This window comes from Lycorma delicatula, chromosome 1 (genome assembly GCF_047948215.1).
Source record: "Lycorma delicatula isolate Av1 chromosome 1, ASM4794821v1, whole genome shotgun sequence".
Classification (NCBI taxonomy): Eukaryota; Metazoa; Arthropoda; class Insecta; order Hemiptera; family Fulgoridae; genus Lycorma; species Lycorma delicatula.
In genome coordinates, this window is record NC_134455.1 from 54,843,084 (window position 1) to 54,864,239 (window position 21,156).

General features: G+C 31.3%; 1 protein-coding gene across 1 annotated transcript in view; it reads right to left on the reverse strand.

Moving 5' to 3' along the window:
- The window catches only part of LOC142318284 (glutamyl aminopeptidase-like), a 112,459-nt gene extending 94,578 nt beyond the window's left edge, over positions 1-17,881 (reverse strand). Inside the window, exons 1-3 of the mRNA XM_075354861.1 lie at positions 17,771-17,881; positions 13,033-13,424; positions 1,568-1,715 (exon numbers count right to left, since the gene is read on the reverse strand). Coding sequence (XP_075210976.1) covers positions 1,568-1,715; positions 13,033-13,424; positions 17,771-17,773 — 543 coding nt within the window. The 5' untranslated portion in view covers positions 17,774-17,881. The remainder of the gene's footprint in view (positions 1-1,567; positions 1,716-13,032; positions 13,425-17,770) is intronic.
- Positions 17,882-21,156: the final 3,275 nt, after the last annotated feature.

Genomic DNA, 21,156 nt, shown 5'->3' on the forward strand with positions numbered 1-21,156 from the left:
AAATGTAACAGGTATTTTTATTTTTTTTTAAGTTTTTGGCTTTTTCTTGACTTAATGCTTATTTTTCCATGGGCTTTAGTACGTTTTCATTTCCATATTAGTGTGTTAGAAATTATTAACACATTTCTATACTTCACTTGCTATTAAATCACATTCTTTTTCATAATATTATTTATTTTCCTGTTTTTTACTTGTATCTTCAACGAATTTTTGCATTGTTACTTTCATATGTTTCAAAGAACTTTTTTCACCAGACTTATCTGACAAAGCTTTAAATATTTCTTTATTTTCAGTATGACAGTTATTAATAACTATTTTTATAAAAATAGGCTCAATAATCAATCTATCAAAATTATAAAGCATCATAGCCACCAGGTGAGTACCCATGCTATAGTTAATTTCCATCTGTCTCAGATCGATTATGGATATAATTTCCATCACTTGATTCATTTATCCTTTTTTATCCCTACCAATGATCACCAGACAACATCTCCATTGAATGCACAAACGGAAAATAATAAGAATATCCATAATTTAACTTTTGTTTAAAATAAATTTATACCTTTTATTTATAATTAGATAGTTGATCAATATATTAATAATTGAATTATTTCATTAAACAGAAAATTTAAAAATGTATCATGCCGTTATAAACTAAAACAATAATTCACAGAATAGCCTTTCAAAATCATATCTATATAAACAAAGGCAAGCCCACAAGTACCGGTTTCAGTGCTCACAGCCAATTCCTATGGCAGGATTTAAAAAATATAAATAAAAAATTGATATCCCAGACAAAGTCAGGAACTTAAAAACAATACATAACTTTACTTTTAGAGTCTGCTTTTTATGTAGTTTAAAAATTGAAGTGTATTTACAAGTGATAAAATTAAAAATTTTTAAATCCATGAAGTAGTTTTGAAGAAACATACCTACTGCAGTGCCCCCTGGCGGCTTATAACCGTAAAACTAATCTAAGAACCTGCTCTGAGGTGATACCTATATAATGTTAGGTAATGCAAAAAACCACATCAAACTCAGCCCAGATGTTTTGGAGAAACACATCTACCGCAGCGCCCCCTGATGTCCTATAATTGTAAATACATGTCTAAGAACTTGCTCTGAAATGATACCTATGTAATGCAAAAAACCGCATCAAAATCGGTCCAGTAGTTTTTGAGAAAAATAGTAACGGACATACACATAACCTCTTACCCCAAACACATTTACAATCTCCATTCCATCATGGGTAAAAATGGATAACTTATTTTCTTCAAACCACAACTCTTGTAATCTAACAATTTCAATTGATCCATTTATATTCTTCAAAAAAAACAGGTAGGCACCTAACTATAGTTTATTAAGGATAAATTAATTTTATATCATGAAAAAAACATCAAGCCTGACCAGGATTTAAATCCAGAACCTTCTAGATGAAAGAAGAAGCATAACAACTCTACCACAGTTGTCAGAGTTACTTAAGTTCTTCATTCAAAGTCTGTCAGTGTTTTTTTTATATAAACCTAACAACTTCATGAAAATAAAATAAATATGAAGAAATTATTACCACTTGATTCATGTTGGACAGGGCAATATAATTATTTCCAGATGGTTTAACTAACTGTATAGTAAATTCGGCCTTAAAGCAGGGTTCATCAAAACATGGGAATGCCTGTCTAGCATATGTTGGCTCAAATTTAGAAGTGGCAATCAGTCTGAAAAATAAAAAAAAAATCACTCCACAATTGTAAAACACCAGATAAATCTCATGTTAGAAGAAAAATATTAAATACATAAATATTCAGAAAGAAAATAAATAAAGGTATATATTCAAACATTTTCCATTTATTTTTAAAAGTATATTCTTTGTTTTCTTTGTTTGTCTATGTTTTCCATAACTGGTGTCACCAACTGATTCAAATTAAATGAAAACTAAAAAAAATATTAATTTATTCAATCATGTACAAACCTCAACAGATGGTATTTTAAATCCTTTTTTATCTTCCTCACAAGTGTTTTCACAATAATTAACAAAATACACGACACACACCAAAGAACTGTACTGAGAAGCAGAACCGAACCACAGAACTAAACTTTACATATATGGAAAGGCAAAAGAGAAACAAAAATAAAATAAAAATAATTGTTTTGTATTTGAAACATAATGTCACTTTCTTAATACTGTAAACACACAAAAATATATTCCTTCATAAACAACAGTTGCATCATGTTTTATGCTACTAACAAATGATTAACCACGATATGCCAATGTTTCAGAGAACAATAGTACAGTAGTGAGTGACATGCAGACTGTCTGTCATACAAGCTCACCGTTACGTGGTAGCTACTGTATGTATGTGTGTGTTGTGTGTTTGCACATATGCACATGTGTAAAATAAAATTGATATTATACAAGGAATTTAACAATCAAAAATTGAAATTTATTTATTTATACAGTAACAACAGCTGATGCTCAAAACAGCTACTGATGGATGATTTTGTAGCAAATGAAAATACCATACCTAACTGAGCTATTACAATATTTCAGAGCAATACAAAACACATAGCTCTCTTTTAAAAATCATGAGATTTGTAGGTAAGGTTGTTATCATTTAATCATAATGCACATCCAAAATATTCAGTTAAGTTTTAAAGAGTGTAGTTACAGTTAGATGATAAAAAAACTTTCATTTTATTGCAAAACTAATAGCACACTGAAGAAAGCTAACTACCTATTATTTATAGATTTTGAAAATACATTTACTTAAATTACAACATGGTAAAAGATTTTTTAATTTCAAGAAAAATTAGTAAAATAGAGAAGTAAGAGTTATTTACTATCTGAACAGGAAGTTGCTATCTAACACAAGAGTAAAAGGCTAAGAAAGACAAGCACAGATGACAATACTACAAAAAGTTTTAAGAAAATAGTCCATCCTTGTTTCTTTTTAACTTAAATAAGGAAGAAGCAATAAAGGAAAGGAAAATCAAAAAGCAAGACTATAAAAAGACTACTAGTAAATTTTTTTTTTTTTGTCTTCAGTCATTTGACTGGTTTGATGCAGCTCTCCAAGATTCCCTATCTAGTGCTAGTCGTTTCATTTCAGTATACCCTCTACATCCTACATCCCCAACAATTTGTTTTACATACTCCAAACGTGGCCTGCCTACACAATTTTTCCCTTCTACCTGTCCTTCCAATATTAAGGCGACTATTCCAGGATGCCTTAGTATGTGGCCTATAAGTCTGACTCTTCTTTTAACTATATTTTTCCAAATGCTTCTTTCTTCATCTATTTGCCGCAATACCTCTTCATTTGTCACTTTATCCACCCATCTGATTTTTAACATTCTCCTATAGCACCAAATTTCAAAAGCTTCTAATCTTTTCTTCTCAGATACTCCGATTGTCCAAGTTTCACTTCCATATAAAGCGACACTCCAAACATACACTTTCAAAAATCTTTTCCTGACATTTAAATTCATTTTTGATGTAAACAAATTATATTTCTTACTGAAGGCTCGTTTAGCTTGTGCTATTCGGCATTTTATATTGCTCCTGCTTCGTCCATCTTTAGTAATTTTACTTCCCAAATAACAAAATTCTTCTACCTCCATAATCTTTTCTCCTCCTATTTTCACATTTAGCGGTCCATCTTTGTTATTTCTACTACATTTCATTACTTTTGTTTTGTTCTTGTTTATTTTCATGCGATAGTTCTTGCGTAGGACTTCATCTATGCCGTTCATTGTTTCTTCTAAATCCTTTTTATTCTCGGCTAGAATTACTATATCATCAGCAAATCGTAGCATCTTTATCTTTTCACCTTGTACTGTTACTCCAAATCTAAATTGTTCTTTAACATCATTAACTGCTAGTTCCATGTAAAGATTAAAAAGTTACGGAGATAGAGAACATCCTTGTCGGACTCCCTTTCTTATTAGGGCTTCTTTCTTATGTTCTTCAATTGTTATTGTTGCTGTTTGGTTCCTGTACATGTTAGCAATTGTTCTTCTATCTCTGTATTTGAACCCTAATTTTTTTAAAATGCTGAACATTTTATTCCAGTCTACGTTATCAAAAGCCTTTTCTAGGTCTATAAACGCCAAGTATGTTGGTTTGTTTTTCTTTAATCTTCCTTCTACTATTAATCTGAGGCCTAAAATTGCTTCCCTTGTCCCTATACTTTTCCTGAAACCAAATTGGTCTTCTCCTAACACTTCTTCCACTCTCCTCTCAATTCTTCTGTATAAAATTCTAGTTAAGATTTTTGATGCATGACTAGTTAAACTAATTGTTCTATATTCTTCACATTTATCTGCCCCTGCTTTCTTTGGTATCATAACTATAACACTTTTTTTGAAGTCTGACGGAAATTCCCCTTTTTCATAAATATTACACACCAGTTTGTATAATCTATCAATCGCTTCCTCACCTGCACTGCGCAGTAATTCTACAGGTATTCCGTCTATTCCAGGAGCCTTTCTGCCATTTAAATCTTTTAATGCTCTCTTAAATTCAGATCTCAGTATTGTTTCTCCCATTTCATCCTCCTCAACTTCCTCTTCTTCCTCTATAAAACCATTTTCTAATTCATTTCCTCCGTATAACTCTTCAATATATTCCACCCATCTATCGACTTTACCTTTCGTATTATATATTGGTGTACCATCTTTGTTTAACACATTATTACATTTTAATTTATGTACCCCAAAATTTTCCTTAACTTTCCTGTATGCTCCGTCTATTTTACCAATGTTCATTTCTCTTTCCACTTCTGAACACTTTTCTTTAATCCACTCTTCTTTCACCAGTTTGCACTTCCTGTTTATAGCATTTCTTAATTTCCGATAGTTCCTTTTACTTTCTTCATCACTAGCATTCTTATATTTTCTACGTTCATCCATCAGCTGCAATATATCGTCTGAAACCCAAGGTTTTCTACCGGTTCTCTTTATTCCGCCTAAGTTTGCTTCTGCTGATTTAAGAATTTCCTTTTTAACATTCTCCCATTCTTCTTCTACATTTTCTACCTTATCTTTTTTACTCAGACCTCTTGCGATGTCCTCCTCAAAAATCTTCTTTACCTCCTCTTCCTCAAGCTTCTCTAAATTCCACCGATTCATCTGACACCTTTTCTTCAGGTTTTTAAACCCCAATCTACATTTCATTATCACCAAATTATGGTCGCTATCAATGTCTGCTCCAGGGTAAGTTTTGCAGTCAACGAGTTGATTTCTAAATCTTTGCTTAACCATGATATAATCTATCTGATACCTTCCAGTATCGCCTGGCTTTTTCCAAGTGTATATTCTTCTATTATGATTTTTAAATTGGGTGTTGGCAATTACTAAATTATACTTTGTGCAAAATTCTATAAGTCGGTCCCCTCTTTCATTCCTTTTGCCCAGCCCGTATTCACCCACTATATTTCCTTCCTTGCCTTTTCCAATGCTTGCATTCCAATCTCCAACTATTATTAAATTTTCATCTCCTTTTACGTGTTTAATTGCTTCATCAATCTCTTCGTATACACACTCTACCTCATCATCATCACGGGCGCTTGTAGGCATATAGACGTTAACAATCGTTGTCGGTTTAGGTTTTGATTTTATCCTTATTACAATGATTCTATCGCTATGCGTTTTGAAATACTCCACTCTCCTCCCTATCTTCTTGTTCATCACGAAACCTACTCCTGCCTGCCCATTATTTGACGCTGAGTTAATTACTCTAAAATCACCTGACCAAAAGTCGCCTTCCTCTTCCCACCGAACCTCACTAATTCCTACTATATCCACATTTGTCCTACCCATTTCCCTTTTTAAATTTTCTAGCCTACCAACCTTTTTCAAGCTTCTAACATTCCACGCTCCGACTCGTAGAATGTTATTTTTTTAATTTTCTGGTGCCATATCGGAGAGGTATCTGTTGAGAGCCAGACTAAGGAATGATCCCTGAAAGAGGGCAGCAGCTCTTTCAGTAGTTGTTAGGGGCGTGAGTCAGGACGACTTAAACGGCCGTATCAACATCACTCAGTCCTCTGAGTACTGCGCAGCTGAAAGCAATGGAAAACTACAGCTGCTTTTTTTCCAAGAAAATGTGGCTCTCTGCATTTTCACATAGCAATAATGGAGGCGCCTTCCTTGGTAAAATATTCCGGAGGTAAAATAGTCCCCCGTTCGGATCTCCGGGTGGGGACTACTAAGGAAGGGGTCACCAGAAAATTTTTCACTAGTAAATACTTTCTATATTATTCTTTTTTCTGTGTTTAGTTCAGATTATCTGTGGTAACATAACAGGCCACCAAAAGTAAAATCTTATACACACAAAAAAAATAAATTATAAAAACTTACATCAATTCATTGATGTAAATCACATTACACGTACATTCTGCAATCTTAAAAAACTTTGGCATGCTTTTTTCTTACTCACAGCAATGACTTGCAGTTTTTTATCTAACAACCATACACCCACCCATGTCTAATGAGATACGGTAGTGATCTATTATGACATTTTTTAAAAAGATTTCCTTTCCATCAGTCCAAACCTGCCAAATGATAACAAAGCATTTTCTTTTTGTTCCTTATTCAACAGCTGTGGCACAAATGTTAGCAAAACATAATGCATATTACTTTTTGGTCAAAGTCAAGTCTCACAACTTTCATAATTCTTTTGAAATTTCATGGATTCTCTGCCAAAAATGTTCCTGTCAAAAAGAAGAATGCACTTTTTCAGAGTAAATTCCTTTGTTTGATTCAGAGGTCATCAAAGCTTTTCATTTTTCTATATTATTATTTTTCCTAATATTAAGTGATTAAACCACTTACAACACGGTTACAACTCACAAATCCTCCCACTAATGTTAATTTAAGATTTTTAAAATATCAATAAAAATATTTTCAAATTCATACAAAAAATTAATTCATGTACGCAAGCATGCGCACATGTAATAAACATGGTAGGAATCACTTTTTAATAAATAATTTTTTGGTTAAGCTTCATTAATAGGTATATGAAATGGTATGGTATATTGACAATGTTAGGCCATATTGTTGAAAACAAGGACAATTATAATTCTAGAAACATACATAATATTAAAGAGATTATTAAGTGGCCAGATATTATAAAGATGCAATATCAGATATAATCTTTCTTTTTCTGTTTAGCCTCTGGAACCACAGTAAGGTATTATAGTAAGGATGAACCATATACCACAGTAAGGATGAATGAGGATGATATATATGAATGTAAATGAAATGTAGGCTTGTACAATCTCTGGTCGACTGTTCCTGTGATGTGTGGTTAATTGAAGCCCAATTACCAAAGAACTAAGATATCCATGATTCATCCGTGTAAAAGTAACTGCCTTCATTAGGATATGAACCTTAGAACTCTCGACTTCAAAATCAGCTGAATTGCGATGAAAAGTTCACCACTAGACCAACCAAAGGCTTTGGGTTACCAAAGGTAATCTGGAAAATTATAAGCTATTACAAGTAGCTGCTGTTAATTTTCATAAGCTTCCAATGGAATTAAAAGATTCATTGCCATACAGTAAATTTAAATTGAAATTGAAAAAATGGCTAGTATTGTTTCAATATTTTGTAAGAGTTCACTGAACAGTGAAGTAATTGATTCCATACATCTCCTTTAAATGTTTTTCATAACATATAAAAATCTGATATAGCAAGACTTTAATAAATATTCTAGTTTAATATAATAATATTGTGTCTTTGATGGGATTTCTGCAATTTGAAATGTGTAAATAGTATCCCCTACTAGGATGCATCTGGTGACCAGACAGCTCCGTCCTAAATAAAACATATGTTCATGTTGCAATTAATTATGGTTGTTTACCAGTTGATTATGAAGATTATGTCTATAGAACTATACAGAGAATAGTTTAGAACTAATCAGGTTAAATGAATTATTCTTAATTGATTCTTTCAGAAAACTCTTGGTGTTCCATTTTCTTTTATTGATTCCTGCATTCATGACAGTAGTGATGTATTTTTTCTTTTTGGATGCAAACATTTGAATTAGAAATTAATATTTTAAATCCTGACAATATTGTACCTTTAAGGCTTAGTGATCATGCACTTTTTACAATTAAACTTCTTAGTTGTGTTTACCTTTAATATTACTGCATTGCCAAAAATAACTATTTTCAATGAACCAGCACTTTCAATAAGAATTTCTGACAAAACATTTTCATCAAATGACATCAATGAATCACAGAAAATTGATGATCTACAATACAAACTTAAATTACTCACAGATGAGACTGATTTAAAAATAGAATAACATAATAAACAATTACAAGAAAGTTTTGGAGGGCACTTATATTGTTACTGACCAGATAACTATTCTATAATCAGACCATGATAATTTCACACGACAATATTTTAATAAAAAAGGGAAAAAATAAAAAGCCTATTCTAGACGTGGCCAAAAAAATACAGCAAAACAGACTAGAATGAAAGTAGAAACATATGTTTCTAGAGACCAAAAACGATAATCACACATGTACCAGAACAGCAGAAACAACCACGGATCCTACTTGTACATCTGACAAAGCAGAATAACATCAAACTGACACTTTGAAAAAATTACAGATTTTTAGTTACTTCTGGAAAGAATTGAACTGGGGAGTAAAATAAGTTTATGTTTCTTCTTCAGTAGATGTAGTCGGCAAAAAAATCATCAGTAAAACTATGAAATTCATCTTGTTGCTTCAGTTCTTATATATTTATTCTTTAAAATTGAATGAAATGAAGTAGGTAGTTTATAAAAAAAATATTTTTGAATACTCTTGGTTTGAAGGAATGGAAGGCACATAACTGGATATAGAAACAATCCTGAAAACTCAAATACGTTAGAATAATTTTAGTGAAAACAGTAATAATGAAGAATTACAGGACCAAAACCAGACAAAGACGCCAACAAGAAGCAAGCAAGCATATATAAAATAGAAAGAACATAATACACAATTTAGAAATTTTTATGAATTTCCCAAACTAGCAAGCCATTACCATAAAAAGAATCCTTTAACTTACAATTAAAACCAACTTTTTCTTTGAAAAAACTACTTTATAATCTCTACATTTCTAAATGCATCAAGGATGAAGTGACACCTGCCAGCCAATCTAAATTTTACACCTTCTTTGAAGACTTATCATTATTCCAACTTGTAAGTGACAGATGTGACTCATGCAATTCCTATGAAACCACAAATATTAGTTAAGAAGGATGGCAAAAACATACAGAGAAAAAGAAACAAAACAAAGATGGAAAAAATAAGGAAGATGCAATAAATGAAAATTGCTACATGTTCACTATAAATCAACAGGCAGTAAAATTATCACCTATGGCTAAAGCAAATGGCTTCTAATACAAAACCAATCTCTGCTGCCAGAACTTCACTATATCTAATTTTTCTTCTCATCAATACACCAACTATTGGTGGAATGAATGACAAGCTGAACTTATAGCTTCTACTTTTGGTTCTAGCAATGTAGATTATTTAAACGAGCACTGCTTAGTAAAGCCCACATGACTACTGAATGTGATTCAATTCATGTCTTCATTGAACAAAGGTTAAAAAATGAGTTTATATTTTTGCCCATACATTATGTCACTCCATTAAAAATGCTAGAAAAGAACAACTTTCATATGTTGATAAATACTTTTAAAAGACATGACTTTTTAAAGATTACACAGCAAAACACAATCAATATATGAATTCATTCATCCAAGGGAAAGTAGATGATGCAAAAGTTAGACTTTTTTTTTGTCTTCAGTCATTTGACTGGTTTGATGCAGGTTTCCAAGATTTCCTAACTAGTGCTAGTCGTTTCATTTTGGTATACCCTCTACATTTGTTTTACACATTCCAAACGTTGCCTACCTACACAATTTTTTCCTTCTACCTGTCCCTCCAGTATTGAAGCGACTATTCCAGGATGCCTTAATATGTGGCCTATAAGTCTGTCTCTTTTTTTAGCTATATTTTTCCAAATGCTTCTTTCTTCATCTATTTGCCGCAACACCTCTGCATTTGTCACTTTATCCAACCATCTGATTTTTAACATTCTCCTATAGCACTACATTTCAAAAGCAGCTAATCTTTTCTTCTCACATACTCTGATCGCCCAAGTTTCACTTTCATATAAAGCGACATTCCAAACATATACTTTCAAAAATCTTTTTCTGACATTTAAATTAATTTTTGATATAAACAAATTATATTTCTGACTGAAGGCTAGTTTCGCCTATGCTACTCGACATTTTATATCGCTCCTGCTTCGTCCATCTTTAGTAATTCTACTTTCCAAATAACAAAATTCTTCTACCTCCATAATCTTTTCCCCTACTATTTTCACATTCAGTGGTCCATCTTTGTTATTTCTACTACATTTCATTACTTTCGTTTTGTTCTTGTTTATTTTCATGCGGTATTTCTTGCGTAGGACTTCATCCATGCCGTTCATTGTTTCTTCTAAATCCTTTTTACTCTCGGCTAGAATTAATATATCATCAGCAAATCGTAGCATCTATCTTTTCACCTTATACTGTTACTCTGGATCTAAATTGTTCTTCAACATCATTAACTGCTAGTTCTATGTAAAGATTAAAAAGTAACGGGGATAGGGAACATCCTTGTCGGACTCCCTTTCTTTTACAGCTTCTTTCTTATGTTCTTCAATTACTGTTGCTGTTTGGTTCCTGTAAATGTTAGCAATTGTTCTTCAATCTCTGTATTTGAACCCTAATTTTTTTAAAATGCTGAACATTTTATTCCAGTCTACGTTATTGAATGCCTTTTCTAGATCTATAAACGCCAAGTATGTTGGTTTGTTTTTCTTTAATCTTCCTTCTACTATTAATCTGAGGCCTAAAATTGCTTCCCTTGTCCCTATACTTTTCCTGAAACCAAATTGGTCTTCTCCTAACACTTCCTCCACTCTCCTCTCAATTCTTCTGTATAGAATTCTAGTTAAGATTTTTGATGCACGACTAGTTAAACTAATTGCTCTGTATTCTTCATATTTATCTGCTCCTGCTTTCTTTTGTATCATGACTATAACACTTTTTTTGAAGTCTGACGGAACTTCCCCTTTTTCATAAATATTACACACCAGTTTGTACAATCTATCAATTGCTTCCTCACCTGCATTGTGCAGTAATTCTACAGGTATTCTGTCTATTCCAGGAGCCTTTCTGCCATTCAAATCTTTTAATGCTCTCTTAAATTCAGATCTCAGTATTGTTTCTCCCATTTCATCCTCTTCTTCATCTATAACACCATTTTCTAATTCATTTCCTCTGTGTAACTCTTCAATATATTCCACCCATCTATCAACTTTACCTTTTGTATTATAAATCAGTGTACCATCTTTGTTTAACACATTTTGGATTTTAATTTATGTGCCTCAAAATTTTCCTTAACTTTCCTGTGTGCTCTGTTTATTTTACCAATGATCATTTCTCTTTCCACTTCTGAACACTTTTCTTTAATCCACTCTTCTTTCACTAGTTTGCACTTCCTATTTATTATATTTCTTAATTGTCGATAGTTCCTTTTACTTTCTTCATCACTAGCATTCATATATTTTCTACATTCATCCATCAGCTGCAGTATATTGTCTGAAATCCAAGGTTTTCTACCAGTTCTCTTTGTTCCACCTAAGTTTGCTTCTGCTGATTTAAGAATTTATTTTTTAACATTCTCCCATTCTTTTTCTACATTTTCTGCCTTATTTTTTTTACTCAGACCTCTCGTTGTGATGCCCTCCTCAAAAATCTTCTTTTCCTCCTCTTCCTCAAGCTTCTCTAAATTCCACCAATTCATCTGACACCTTTTCTTCAGGTTTTTAAACCCCAATCTATATTTCATTAACACTAAATTATGGTCACTATCAATGTCTGCTCCAGGGTAAATTTTGCAGTCGATGAGTTGATTTCTAAATCTTTGCTAAACCACAGTATAATTTATCAGATACCTTGCAGTATCGCCTGGCTTTTCCATGTGTATATTTTTCTATTATGATTTTTTAACTGGTTGTTGGCAATTACAAAATTATACTTCATGCAAATGAAGTACTCATTTTCTTCCAACCATATTTCCTTCCTTGCCTTTTCCAATGCTGTATTCCAATCTCCAACTATTATTAAATTTTCATCTCCTTTTATGTGTTTAATTGCTTCGTCAATTTCTTCGTATACACACTCTATCTCATCATCATCATGGGCACTTGTAGGCATATAAACATTAACAATCGTTGGTTTAGGTTTCGATTTTTTCCTTATTACATTGATTCTATCATTATGCATTTTGAAATACTCTACTCTCTTCCCTATCTTCTTGTTCATCATGCATTTTGAAATACTCTACTCTCTTCCCTATCTTCTTGTTCATTACGAAACTTACTCTTGCTTGCCAATTATTTGAAGCTGAGTTAATTATTCTAAAATCACCTGACCAAAAGTCATTTTCCTCTTTCCACTGAACCTTGCTAATTCCTACTACAGCTATATTTATCCTATCCAATTCCCTCTAAATTTTCTAACCTACTAACCTTTTTTAGACTTCAAAATTTAATTTCATTTATAATTTTACTTTTTTACCTTTTTATTACTGAATTCTGTATACCATTTTTTAAAATAAATCTTAGAATATCTTTTGCTTTGTTTTTCTTGGTAACAATTTCTAGTTCCTTAATTAAACAGTGAGTACTAATTTGAGCTGTTGTTACAATCATGTGTAATAAACTAGCTTGTAAACATGTAAGAGAACCATATCATGTAAGAGAACAATTTTCACTTTAATAATTCTATGCAACTTAAAAAATGCAAAAAAAAATTGCTGCTTGTTTTTCAACAGAAGCGATGTACTGAAATGATTATTTGTAGAAAAAAGTACACTTTTATAAAGCTACCAAAGTGCAATAAAGACTTCCCATCTTCTGATTGCTATAAATAAAAAATTGATTAAGAAATACGGAAATATAAGATATAGTGTAACAAACCTTATTTCTCCATTAACAACATCTTTGTAAGAGCTTCGATAGAATCCAATAATTTTATTTAAAAGAGATCCATAAAACCACAGTTCAAGATTATATGTTCCTGGTGGAATTGATTTTTCCAAAACAATAACATAAAATTCATTTTTTGAGTACAAAATTTCATCAATAATTTTATATTCTTCACTTGAAGAAGAATTTTTTAGATATGGTCGTTCAATTTTTAAATCAACAGCATGCAAAATAATAAAATTTTTAGCAGATGTAACATTAATTGTAATTTCAACTCTACCAGAAAATGTTCCATTTTTTAAATCAGGATTTAAAAGAAGGTCATAATGCTCTGGAATGACATCAGTAGGAAGTCGGGAATCTTCTTCCCACATATTTAACACCTATAAATAAATCATGTAATCTATTAGTTAAATCTAAAAAGTAAACAATACTTATAGTAAAGCTATAAAAGTTTACAAAACGAAATCATATCTTATTATAAGAGTCTACTGTAAGCCAATATCATATATACATGTCAATAGTGAAGTTTAAGCAATGATCATCATTCATTCACTAAGATTAAAACATCAATCTCTCAGAGAGAAATATCTCTCAAGAGGATAAAAGAAAGAGAGAAAAATTGATTAACTGTTTTATTAATTGAAACTGACAAAGTTGAGACTAGAAAATCCTCTCTTCCACATAACCGATGTAACAAATTAAAAACATGTAACATCTCAGTTATTAGTTTACATTTACACAATTACTTATATATATATGAGAGAGAGAGAAAGAGAAAGGACTTTTGAAGAGATTTACGTATTTCTAAGAAATACGTAATTCTCTCCCTCTATATATATATTTAATAGATAAACTGTAGTAAAGTAAAGCAAAATCAGTTAAATGGCTAGCACATGATTTTGCGTTAAGTTTTTGCTTTTATTTTAAAAGTTTTAATTTTTAATTATTTAATGTTTACCTTTGTTTTAATTCATTTTTACATTTTAAAAATTTGTCTATTTTATGTTTTTATCTCTTGTTGAGATTATAATTTTTAATTTATATAAAAGGTTTTAAAATTTTTGTATGGTTTTAAAGTATAAGATAAATTTATTAATTTGTTTTTTTTTAATTTAATTAGTTTTTAAAAATATTCTTAACATAAAATTATAAGTGATGGGAGGTATGGTGTTATGGATTACAAGTTTTTAATGGTTTTGTAATATATATATATATGATGTATACAGCAGATGATGCGAATCAAATTCGCAAGAGTCCTTCTGTTATGTAATTAAAAAAGGTGAGAAATCCTATTTCAATTGTTCTGTATTAGGATTGATCTATTAAATATAAATTAATTTGTATTGGTACAGAGGAGTAAGGTTATTATAAGAATTACTTTAAAAAATGTAACATTTATATATATATATATGTATTACAAATATACAGGTTGTCCCACTAAGAAACTTTCAGGACATGTTCTACTGGTGAAAATAATGAAAACCCTTCATATAACATAGGTCTAGAAATGCTTTGTTTGCAAGTTACAGTTAGCGAAAGATTTCGCCTGGATTTCAGCTGTTCTAATAAAAAGAAGACTTACTGTAATTTTTGGGACCCAAATTAAAAAGTAAAATTGGTGGTTTCTTATGTAATTTGAGCTGGGAAATACCATAAAACAGGTTCCAGGATTATAACCCCAGAAGATTTAATATATCTGTAAAACACAAAATTCCATGTGTTTTTTTTAGGTTTGTAGTACAACAGCTTTGTTAAATAGCTAATAATTGCAGAAGATTTAGTAACAAAACTTCCAGATAATTTAATTATGAGAACATTAATGTAAATACAGTCAATAAAAAGTAAATAAAAACTTTAAAAAATTGGTTTTTTATTGACACAAAACAAATGAAAAGGTGACAGAAAATCATATTATTCTGTACCTAATAAAGATTATTCTTAATATAGCAAAAAAAAAAAAACAATAAATGTAACAGAATAATAAACCTCAGTTACAGTAATTGTTTGAGATTCCCTCCTTCACAATCTACACAGCACTCTGCCCAAAATAAATTATTATTGGTGGCTTTCCAGATCATCTCAGGATCATTTCCAATAAATTCAACAGCAATTTGTATTTTAATGAGTAACTTTCTTTAGTATTATCTTTTTGTTGGTATGCTATCATTTTCATATGGCCCCAAATGAAGTAATCTAGTGGTGTTAAGTCAGGTGATCATGATGGCCAATTGATTGGTCCACCATGTCCAACCCAGTTTATGAAATTAGCATTCAAGTGATTTTTAGCTACTAAAGAAAAATGTGACGTTCACCACCATGCTGGAAAATCATTCACAATCAGTTTGTAAAGGTACATCCTCCAAAAGAGCCAGAAAATTATTTTTCAAAAATGACGTATGCATCTCCCATAAGGTTTTCATTGAAAACAAATAGTCCTAGAATTTTGTCATAAATAATGCCCCACCAAACAGTAATGTGAAATCTATATTAGAAACTGATTTCCACAGTACCATGTGGATTGTCTTCGCTCCATAAATGATTATCTTTATAACTGAAGACTCCATTTCTTGTAAAAGTGGCTTTAGCAGTAAATAAAATTAAATTTACCTATCAGCAGTGTCTAGAAGCCAATGACAGAAGTTTAACTGCTGAGGGTAATCTGTCGACTGCAAATTTTGAACCTTATGCAGGCAGAAAGGACAAAGATTACTGTTCTGTAGGATGCACCACATTTTGTTTTTTTGACAAATCAGTGTGACATGAAATTCACCTCCTACTAGTGACTGGGCTATGCTGAATATGCTGAAACACATGATGTTCATCATTCTGATGTCAGTAATCAGAAATATGACTACGTATCAGAAAAAAAATTTCAGGCTTTACATTTGCCATAATAATCAACTGTCATCAGTGAATCGTAACTGCCATCAAAACATCTACTACCTGGCTAACTTTTGAAATAAGACTGTAATCAGAAAGCCGTATGTATCAAGGAATGTAGAAAAACCAAATAAGAAAATGGGAAGAAGTTATGGTGAGCAAAATGTACTTGTACTCAATGTAGCAGAACCCTCTAAATGTTGCCAAAATGAAAGAAAGTCATTTCATTCAGGTAAGTTTTCAAACATGCAGCGGCCATAGGTTGCAACTCTACAAATGTCAAGTGCCATACCCAAGTTAATAATAAAACATATCCAAACATAAGTCCAACATTTACACATCCCACACACTTTCTCTATCTAATTAAGACTACTCCTTGTGGGTCAAAGATGCATTTCAATATCAATGTACCTATCACCAAGTGCCTACATTTAATATAAATGTCCTAATCTATGATCAAACAATTAGCCTAGTCACCCAAGTCATGAATCATTAAGTTATACTTAAGTATGGCTGCCTGTGAAGGTACATTCTGATGCAGTCTGATGTTTGTACTTCTGTAGTACTTCAAGAAAACAGGTATGGTTCAATGATAGTAGTTGATTATTATGTCAAGTATAAAGCCTGACAATGTCTGTACTACAATTTCAGGCTTTATATATGCTTTGGAGTTATATAATGTAATTTTGAAAATCCCAAAACATAACAGTGGTGAAGGGCTTTTTTTCAGATACATCTGATCATTACAGATACGTAATTGTAAAAGGGGATTCAAGAGAATTTCGGTGATGAAGACTCAGGAGATGATAAACAAACTGGAAGATCTACAGCAACAGTTTGCTATATGTATGTTAGTGGGGCAACCTTCTAGCCAAAGGTGGTGTTCTCTTAAACTAATGCAGAACAGGTAGAAGTAACAGTAACTGCAAAGGAGCTATTATGATTAAGGTATTTCTTCTCAAGAAACAATAAACATACAAGAATTCTGATATTGAAGGTGGATAAGGCAGGTTACAGACTGACTATCAAAGAACAAAACACAAACATCAAAGTGAAAACATCTATAAAAAATATAATAACCAATTAGACAAATATAAAGAACAAAGATTCATTTTTTTAAATAATTTAATTGTCTATTATTAAAGGAAAATAAAAGTTTTAATGGAGAGGGCAGGCTAACACATAATGCTAAAGACTTGTCCCATTCATGTTCATAAAAACTGTGACAATTTTGCAACATCAAAATCATTCCTTTCATTCCAGATTCCATAAATATGAGTTATTTATTGAGGTAGCAATAGAGAAATCAGTGGCTTTAGAATTTCATAGCAGCTCTTTTCATAAACTTCGGGCTTGTATCAGTAATGCACAACAGACGTAACTCAACAGATTTGATTATTAATCTTATTATTTAAATATTAATCAATTTTGTACAATAATAATGTAAGTTTTACTCCACAAAAACTTCTGAACTCATTTGTTTTCCAGAAAACTGCTGATACTAAGTAAAAGGTTAACTTACAAAATTAAATAGTTTTAATTTATGTAAAAACCTAAGATTTAACACGGCTAACTATTATATTTACAAACAAACATGAACAGGGAAATAGCAAGGCAGATTTACTAATTTTAATAATTTAATCAAGCTGAGTTTAAAGTGAGGGCGCTAAATAATAAAATTCTTATCAAAAACCGATTCGGTAATTACACTTCACTATGCACTACACTTTTAAGGTTATGCAAAATTAACTTCAGTAACAGTAATACCAAGACGTGAAACAGGGTACAAAATAAATATTTCAGATTTTTATAAATGAAGAGTTACAACATTTTAAAATGTTCATACCATTCCAGCGATTACAACTTAAAACTCCTAGTTTACAAAGCAATAACAGAAAACAAAAACCACAACTCGTACCAGTACGTCAACAACCAACAAATCGCAGCTTCTTACAAGACCACATCATTTGATCTATCATAACTCCCCTGACGTAACATATTTCAAACAAATAAAAATTATCTCTATATTGATCAATATAAGTTAATAATACTGGTCAATATTACATCAAGTGAATAAATTATTAGCAAGTTTTTAGTTAGGAAATTTTTTAACCGTTTTATCTGCATTATAGATCCTATTATAATTAGATAAACTAATTAAATAAGCGCTATATTAGTATAGCTAACTAGGCAAAAAACCACCCAGTTAATAAAGGAAAAGAATTATATTGATTGCATGACCACGGAAGAAGGTAACGGAAAATTCCTGAGAATAATCTTTAATGCAAATAAGTCATCTATAACAAGATTAAAAAGAACAAAATACGTTTGTGTAAATGTTTATGGCAATCATACTTACAAGTTATATATTTCTAGTCTGATTATAGTATCAAAAAAATATATTTTAAACAATTCAAATTATTAATTATTTTTTGCGACATAATTTCCTGAACTCAACATTAACTCAACGTTATATAAGGTGCTAGAGACCTCGCTCAGGGCAGTTACTGATTTATCTCTTCCTATACACCAGCAACCAGTAGTTCTTATTAGTACAATTGCATCTCTTGTCCCCTTTCCCTTTGGAATCAGCATTGTTCTTCATAGTCATTCGTTAAATTTTGACTCAATCTTTTTTAAGAAGTTTCGGAAGAATCTTTGCTAAATGCGAAGAAAACTACGTGTCCTGTAACCTTTACTGTGCCACAACGTTTGGGTTGTGGAATCATGGTTGTTTTAAGAAAAATCTATTATACAATAACCCCATCTTTTGTAACCACTTTCGAATGAAACATTTAATCACTTCTATTGGCTGTTCATCTATTTACACAGCTATACCACTTCATATTATCTATTGGCTTTATAACTTAAGATTTTAGGGTTGCTACCACTGCTACTTCATTCTCTTTTACTTTTATCTTTTGTTTTTTTTTTTTTTTTTAAGTAATTTAGTTTAAGAAACTCCTTGATGGAGCTGAAATGTGCGAAAGTAATGACACCAACTTCGTTTCCAAAAGCGGACCAGATCAGAGGGGGGAAAAATAGTCCTCCTAAGGCGGAGTACCTTACAACAATGGATATTTATGAAAAGGAGTTCCTACTCTGGTTGTAATATAATATAAATTCTACTCTGGTAGAATAGTAAAGTGGGCCTCAGAGCATTAAGGAAAGGGTAAATCAATGCTGTTTTGATTAATAATTAGTGCAGTTTGAGTATGTATTCCTTAACAAGATTAGAAAAATAAGTTACTGTAGTCCATAAGTGTTAGATTTAAGCAGCCATTCTCAGTGGTAGAACTAAATTAGGTGCGGAATAGTGCTTTCGCAACTACAGTTCAACAGTAGAAGTTATGAGGGCAACAAAAAAAACAGAAGAACGATGTCCAAAAGAAACTTAAGCGATGAAATGCTGAAATGTGATCAGCGAGACATTTCATCGGTGGTATACTGACAGAGGCCTAACTGATGTTTGTGATACGTAATTACCATATTGTCTGAGGGTCAATAAGACATCCTTCAATAAAACATTCTTTCCACCTTTTATGCTTGTCAACTTATTTGAATAATAATTTTTCAATTCCTGGACTGCTTACACTATTCCTTCACTTATATCAGTAAGATGGTATAAGTGAAACTTAACATCTTATGGTATTAAATATTTGTCTTCAACTGTCAACTCAATTTGATATCTATTTTCATGTGTAGTCTTTTATGATATGTAATCCAAGAATTTGTAATGAACATTTTATTTTCCTTTAAAACTAATTAAGACTTTCATTCCGTGTGTCTAGTCCAGACTTTTGGTTAAATGTTGCAGTATTAAAACTGCTTCCCAGATCAGAGTGAAAATAATGTGTTTTGAATTATGTTACGTTCTGAATTAATATTTAATCATATTTCAGCTATATTTGACAATGTGAAGTTCAAAAGAACCCAATCTGGTATGAAAAGTATTGATGTTAAATAAAAGGATTAAAATATTAATAGAAAGAAAAAATTATTATCTTTAACTTGGAAGTTGTTTACAAGTATTTTTTTTAAGGAAACTTATTTGGGTAATTTGTTTTTTACTTGACATTTATAATCATCACAATTCTTGAAATCATTAGTTTTCATTTAAGCCATGGTTTTCAAGCAAGAATTGATCTTCCAAAGACCATTTTAGTTCAATTTCTGTACAGTTTATTCCATTCTGAATTTGCAATGATATAAAATCTCAAAATTCAAAATTTTGAATTCTAATTTTAGGGTATTTCTTCCTCAGCAGGTAAACATACATTCCTTTAACGAATATAGAAACAGTATACAAATATAATTAATATGAATAATGGGCACAACGTTACATCTTCATTTATGTGAAAAGATCTATTGTGACTAAAAGTTATAATTTCTTTTATACTAGGCGGTCAGAAACAGAATCTGTAATAACAATAACTTTGTAAATCTGTCTGTTTAATTTCAAACAGTGTTACAGACAGCTATACCACTATTACAGCAAAAGTTGGTGTAGGTTTTGGAATATTGAACTCTCGATATACAGTAAAGAAATATTAATTACTTATGGATTACATTGTATAATCTTTAGTTTTCACCTAAAAATTGTATAGACACTTATGATTTTCATACTATTTTTACGATGCTCTATTAAATCGGTTATATTGCTTTTTCTAACAGGTAGTTGAGATAGCTTCTTTAAAGAAAATTTTTCTTTTCTTCACAGTCCTGCTATCATCTTGTAATTAATTTAAATTATCAAACCTTTTATGAAATTTTATACTGGTTAGTTTTGTTAAATTGCAAGGTTTATAGCAAAAAGAAGTTATACAGAGTGAGCAACATAAAACTGCTGCAGAATCGGTAGGTTATATTGAAATGAAATTTTAGTGATGATATGGATAAATTAAATAAGAAAAACAAAAGTAATTTAAATATTGCAGTTATTTACTTTATTATTAAAAAGATGTTCAAAATGATCATCCTGGGCATCGATACATTTTTGTTTGTTTAACCTCTGGGTCCACTGTTAGGTATTGCTTCAGCGGATGTGATGAATGATTTGTAAAATGCCTGACCGGAATTCGAACCCGGGACCTCCGAATGAAAGGCCGAGACGCTATCACTCGCGCCAGGCCGACTTGAATAACGCACTTTACACAAACACAACTGCACTCACAAATTGCAGTGCAACAAAACGTATACTGCACTGACACGTAACCACCTGACAAACGGCAG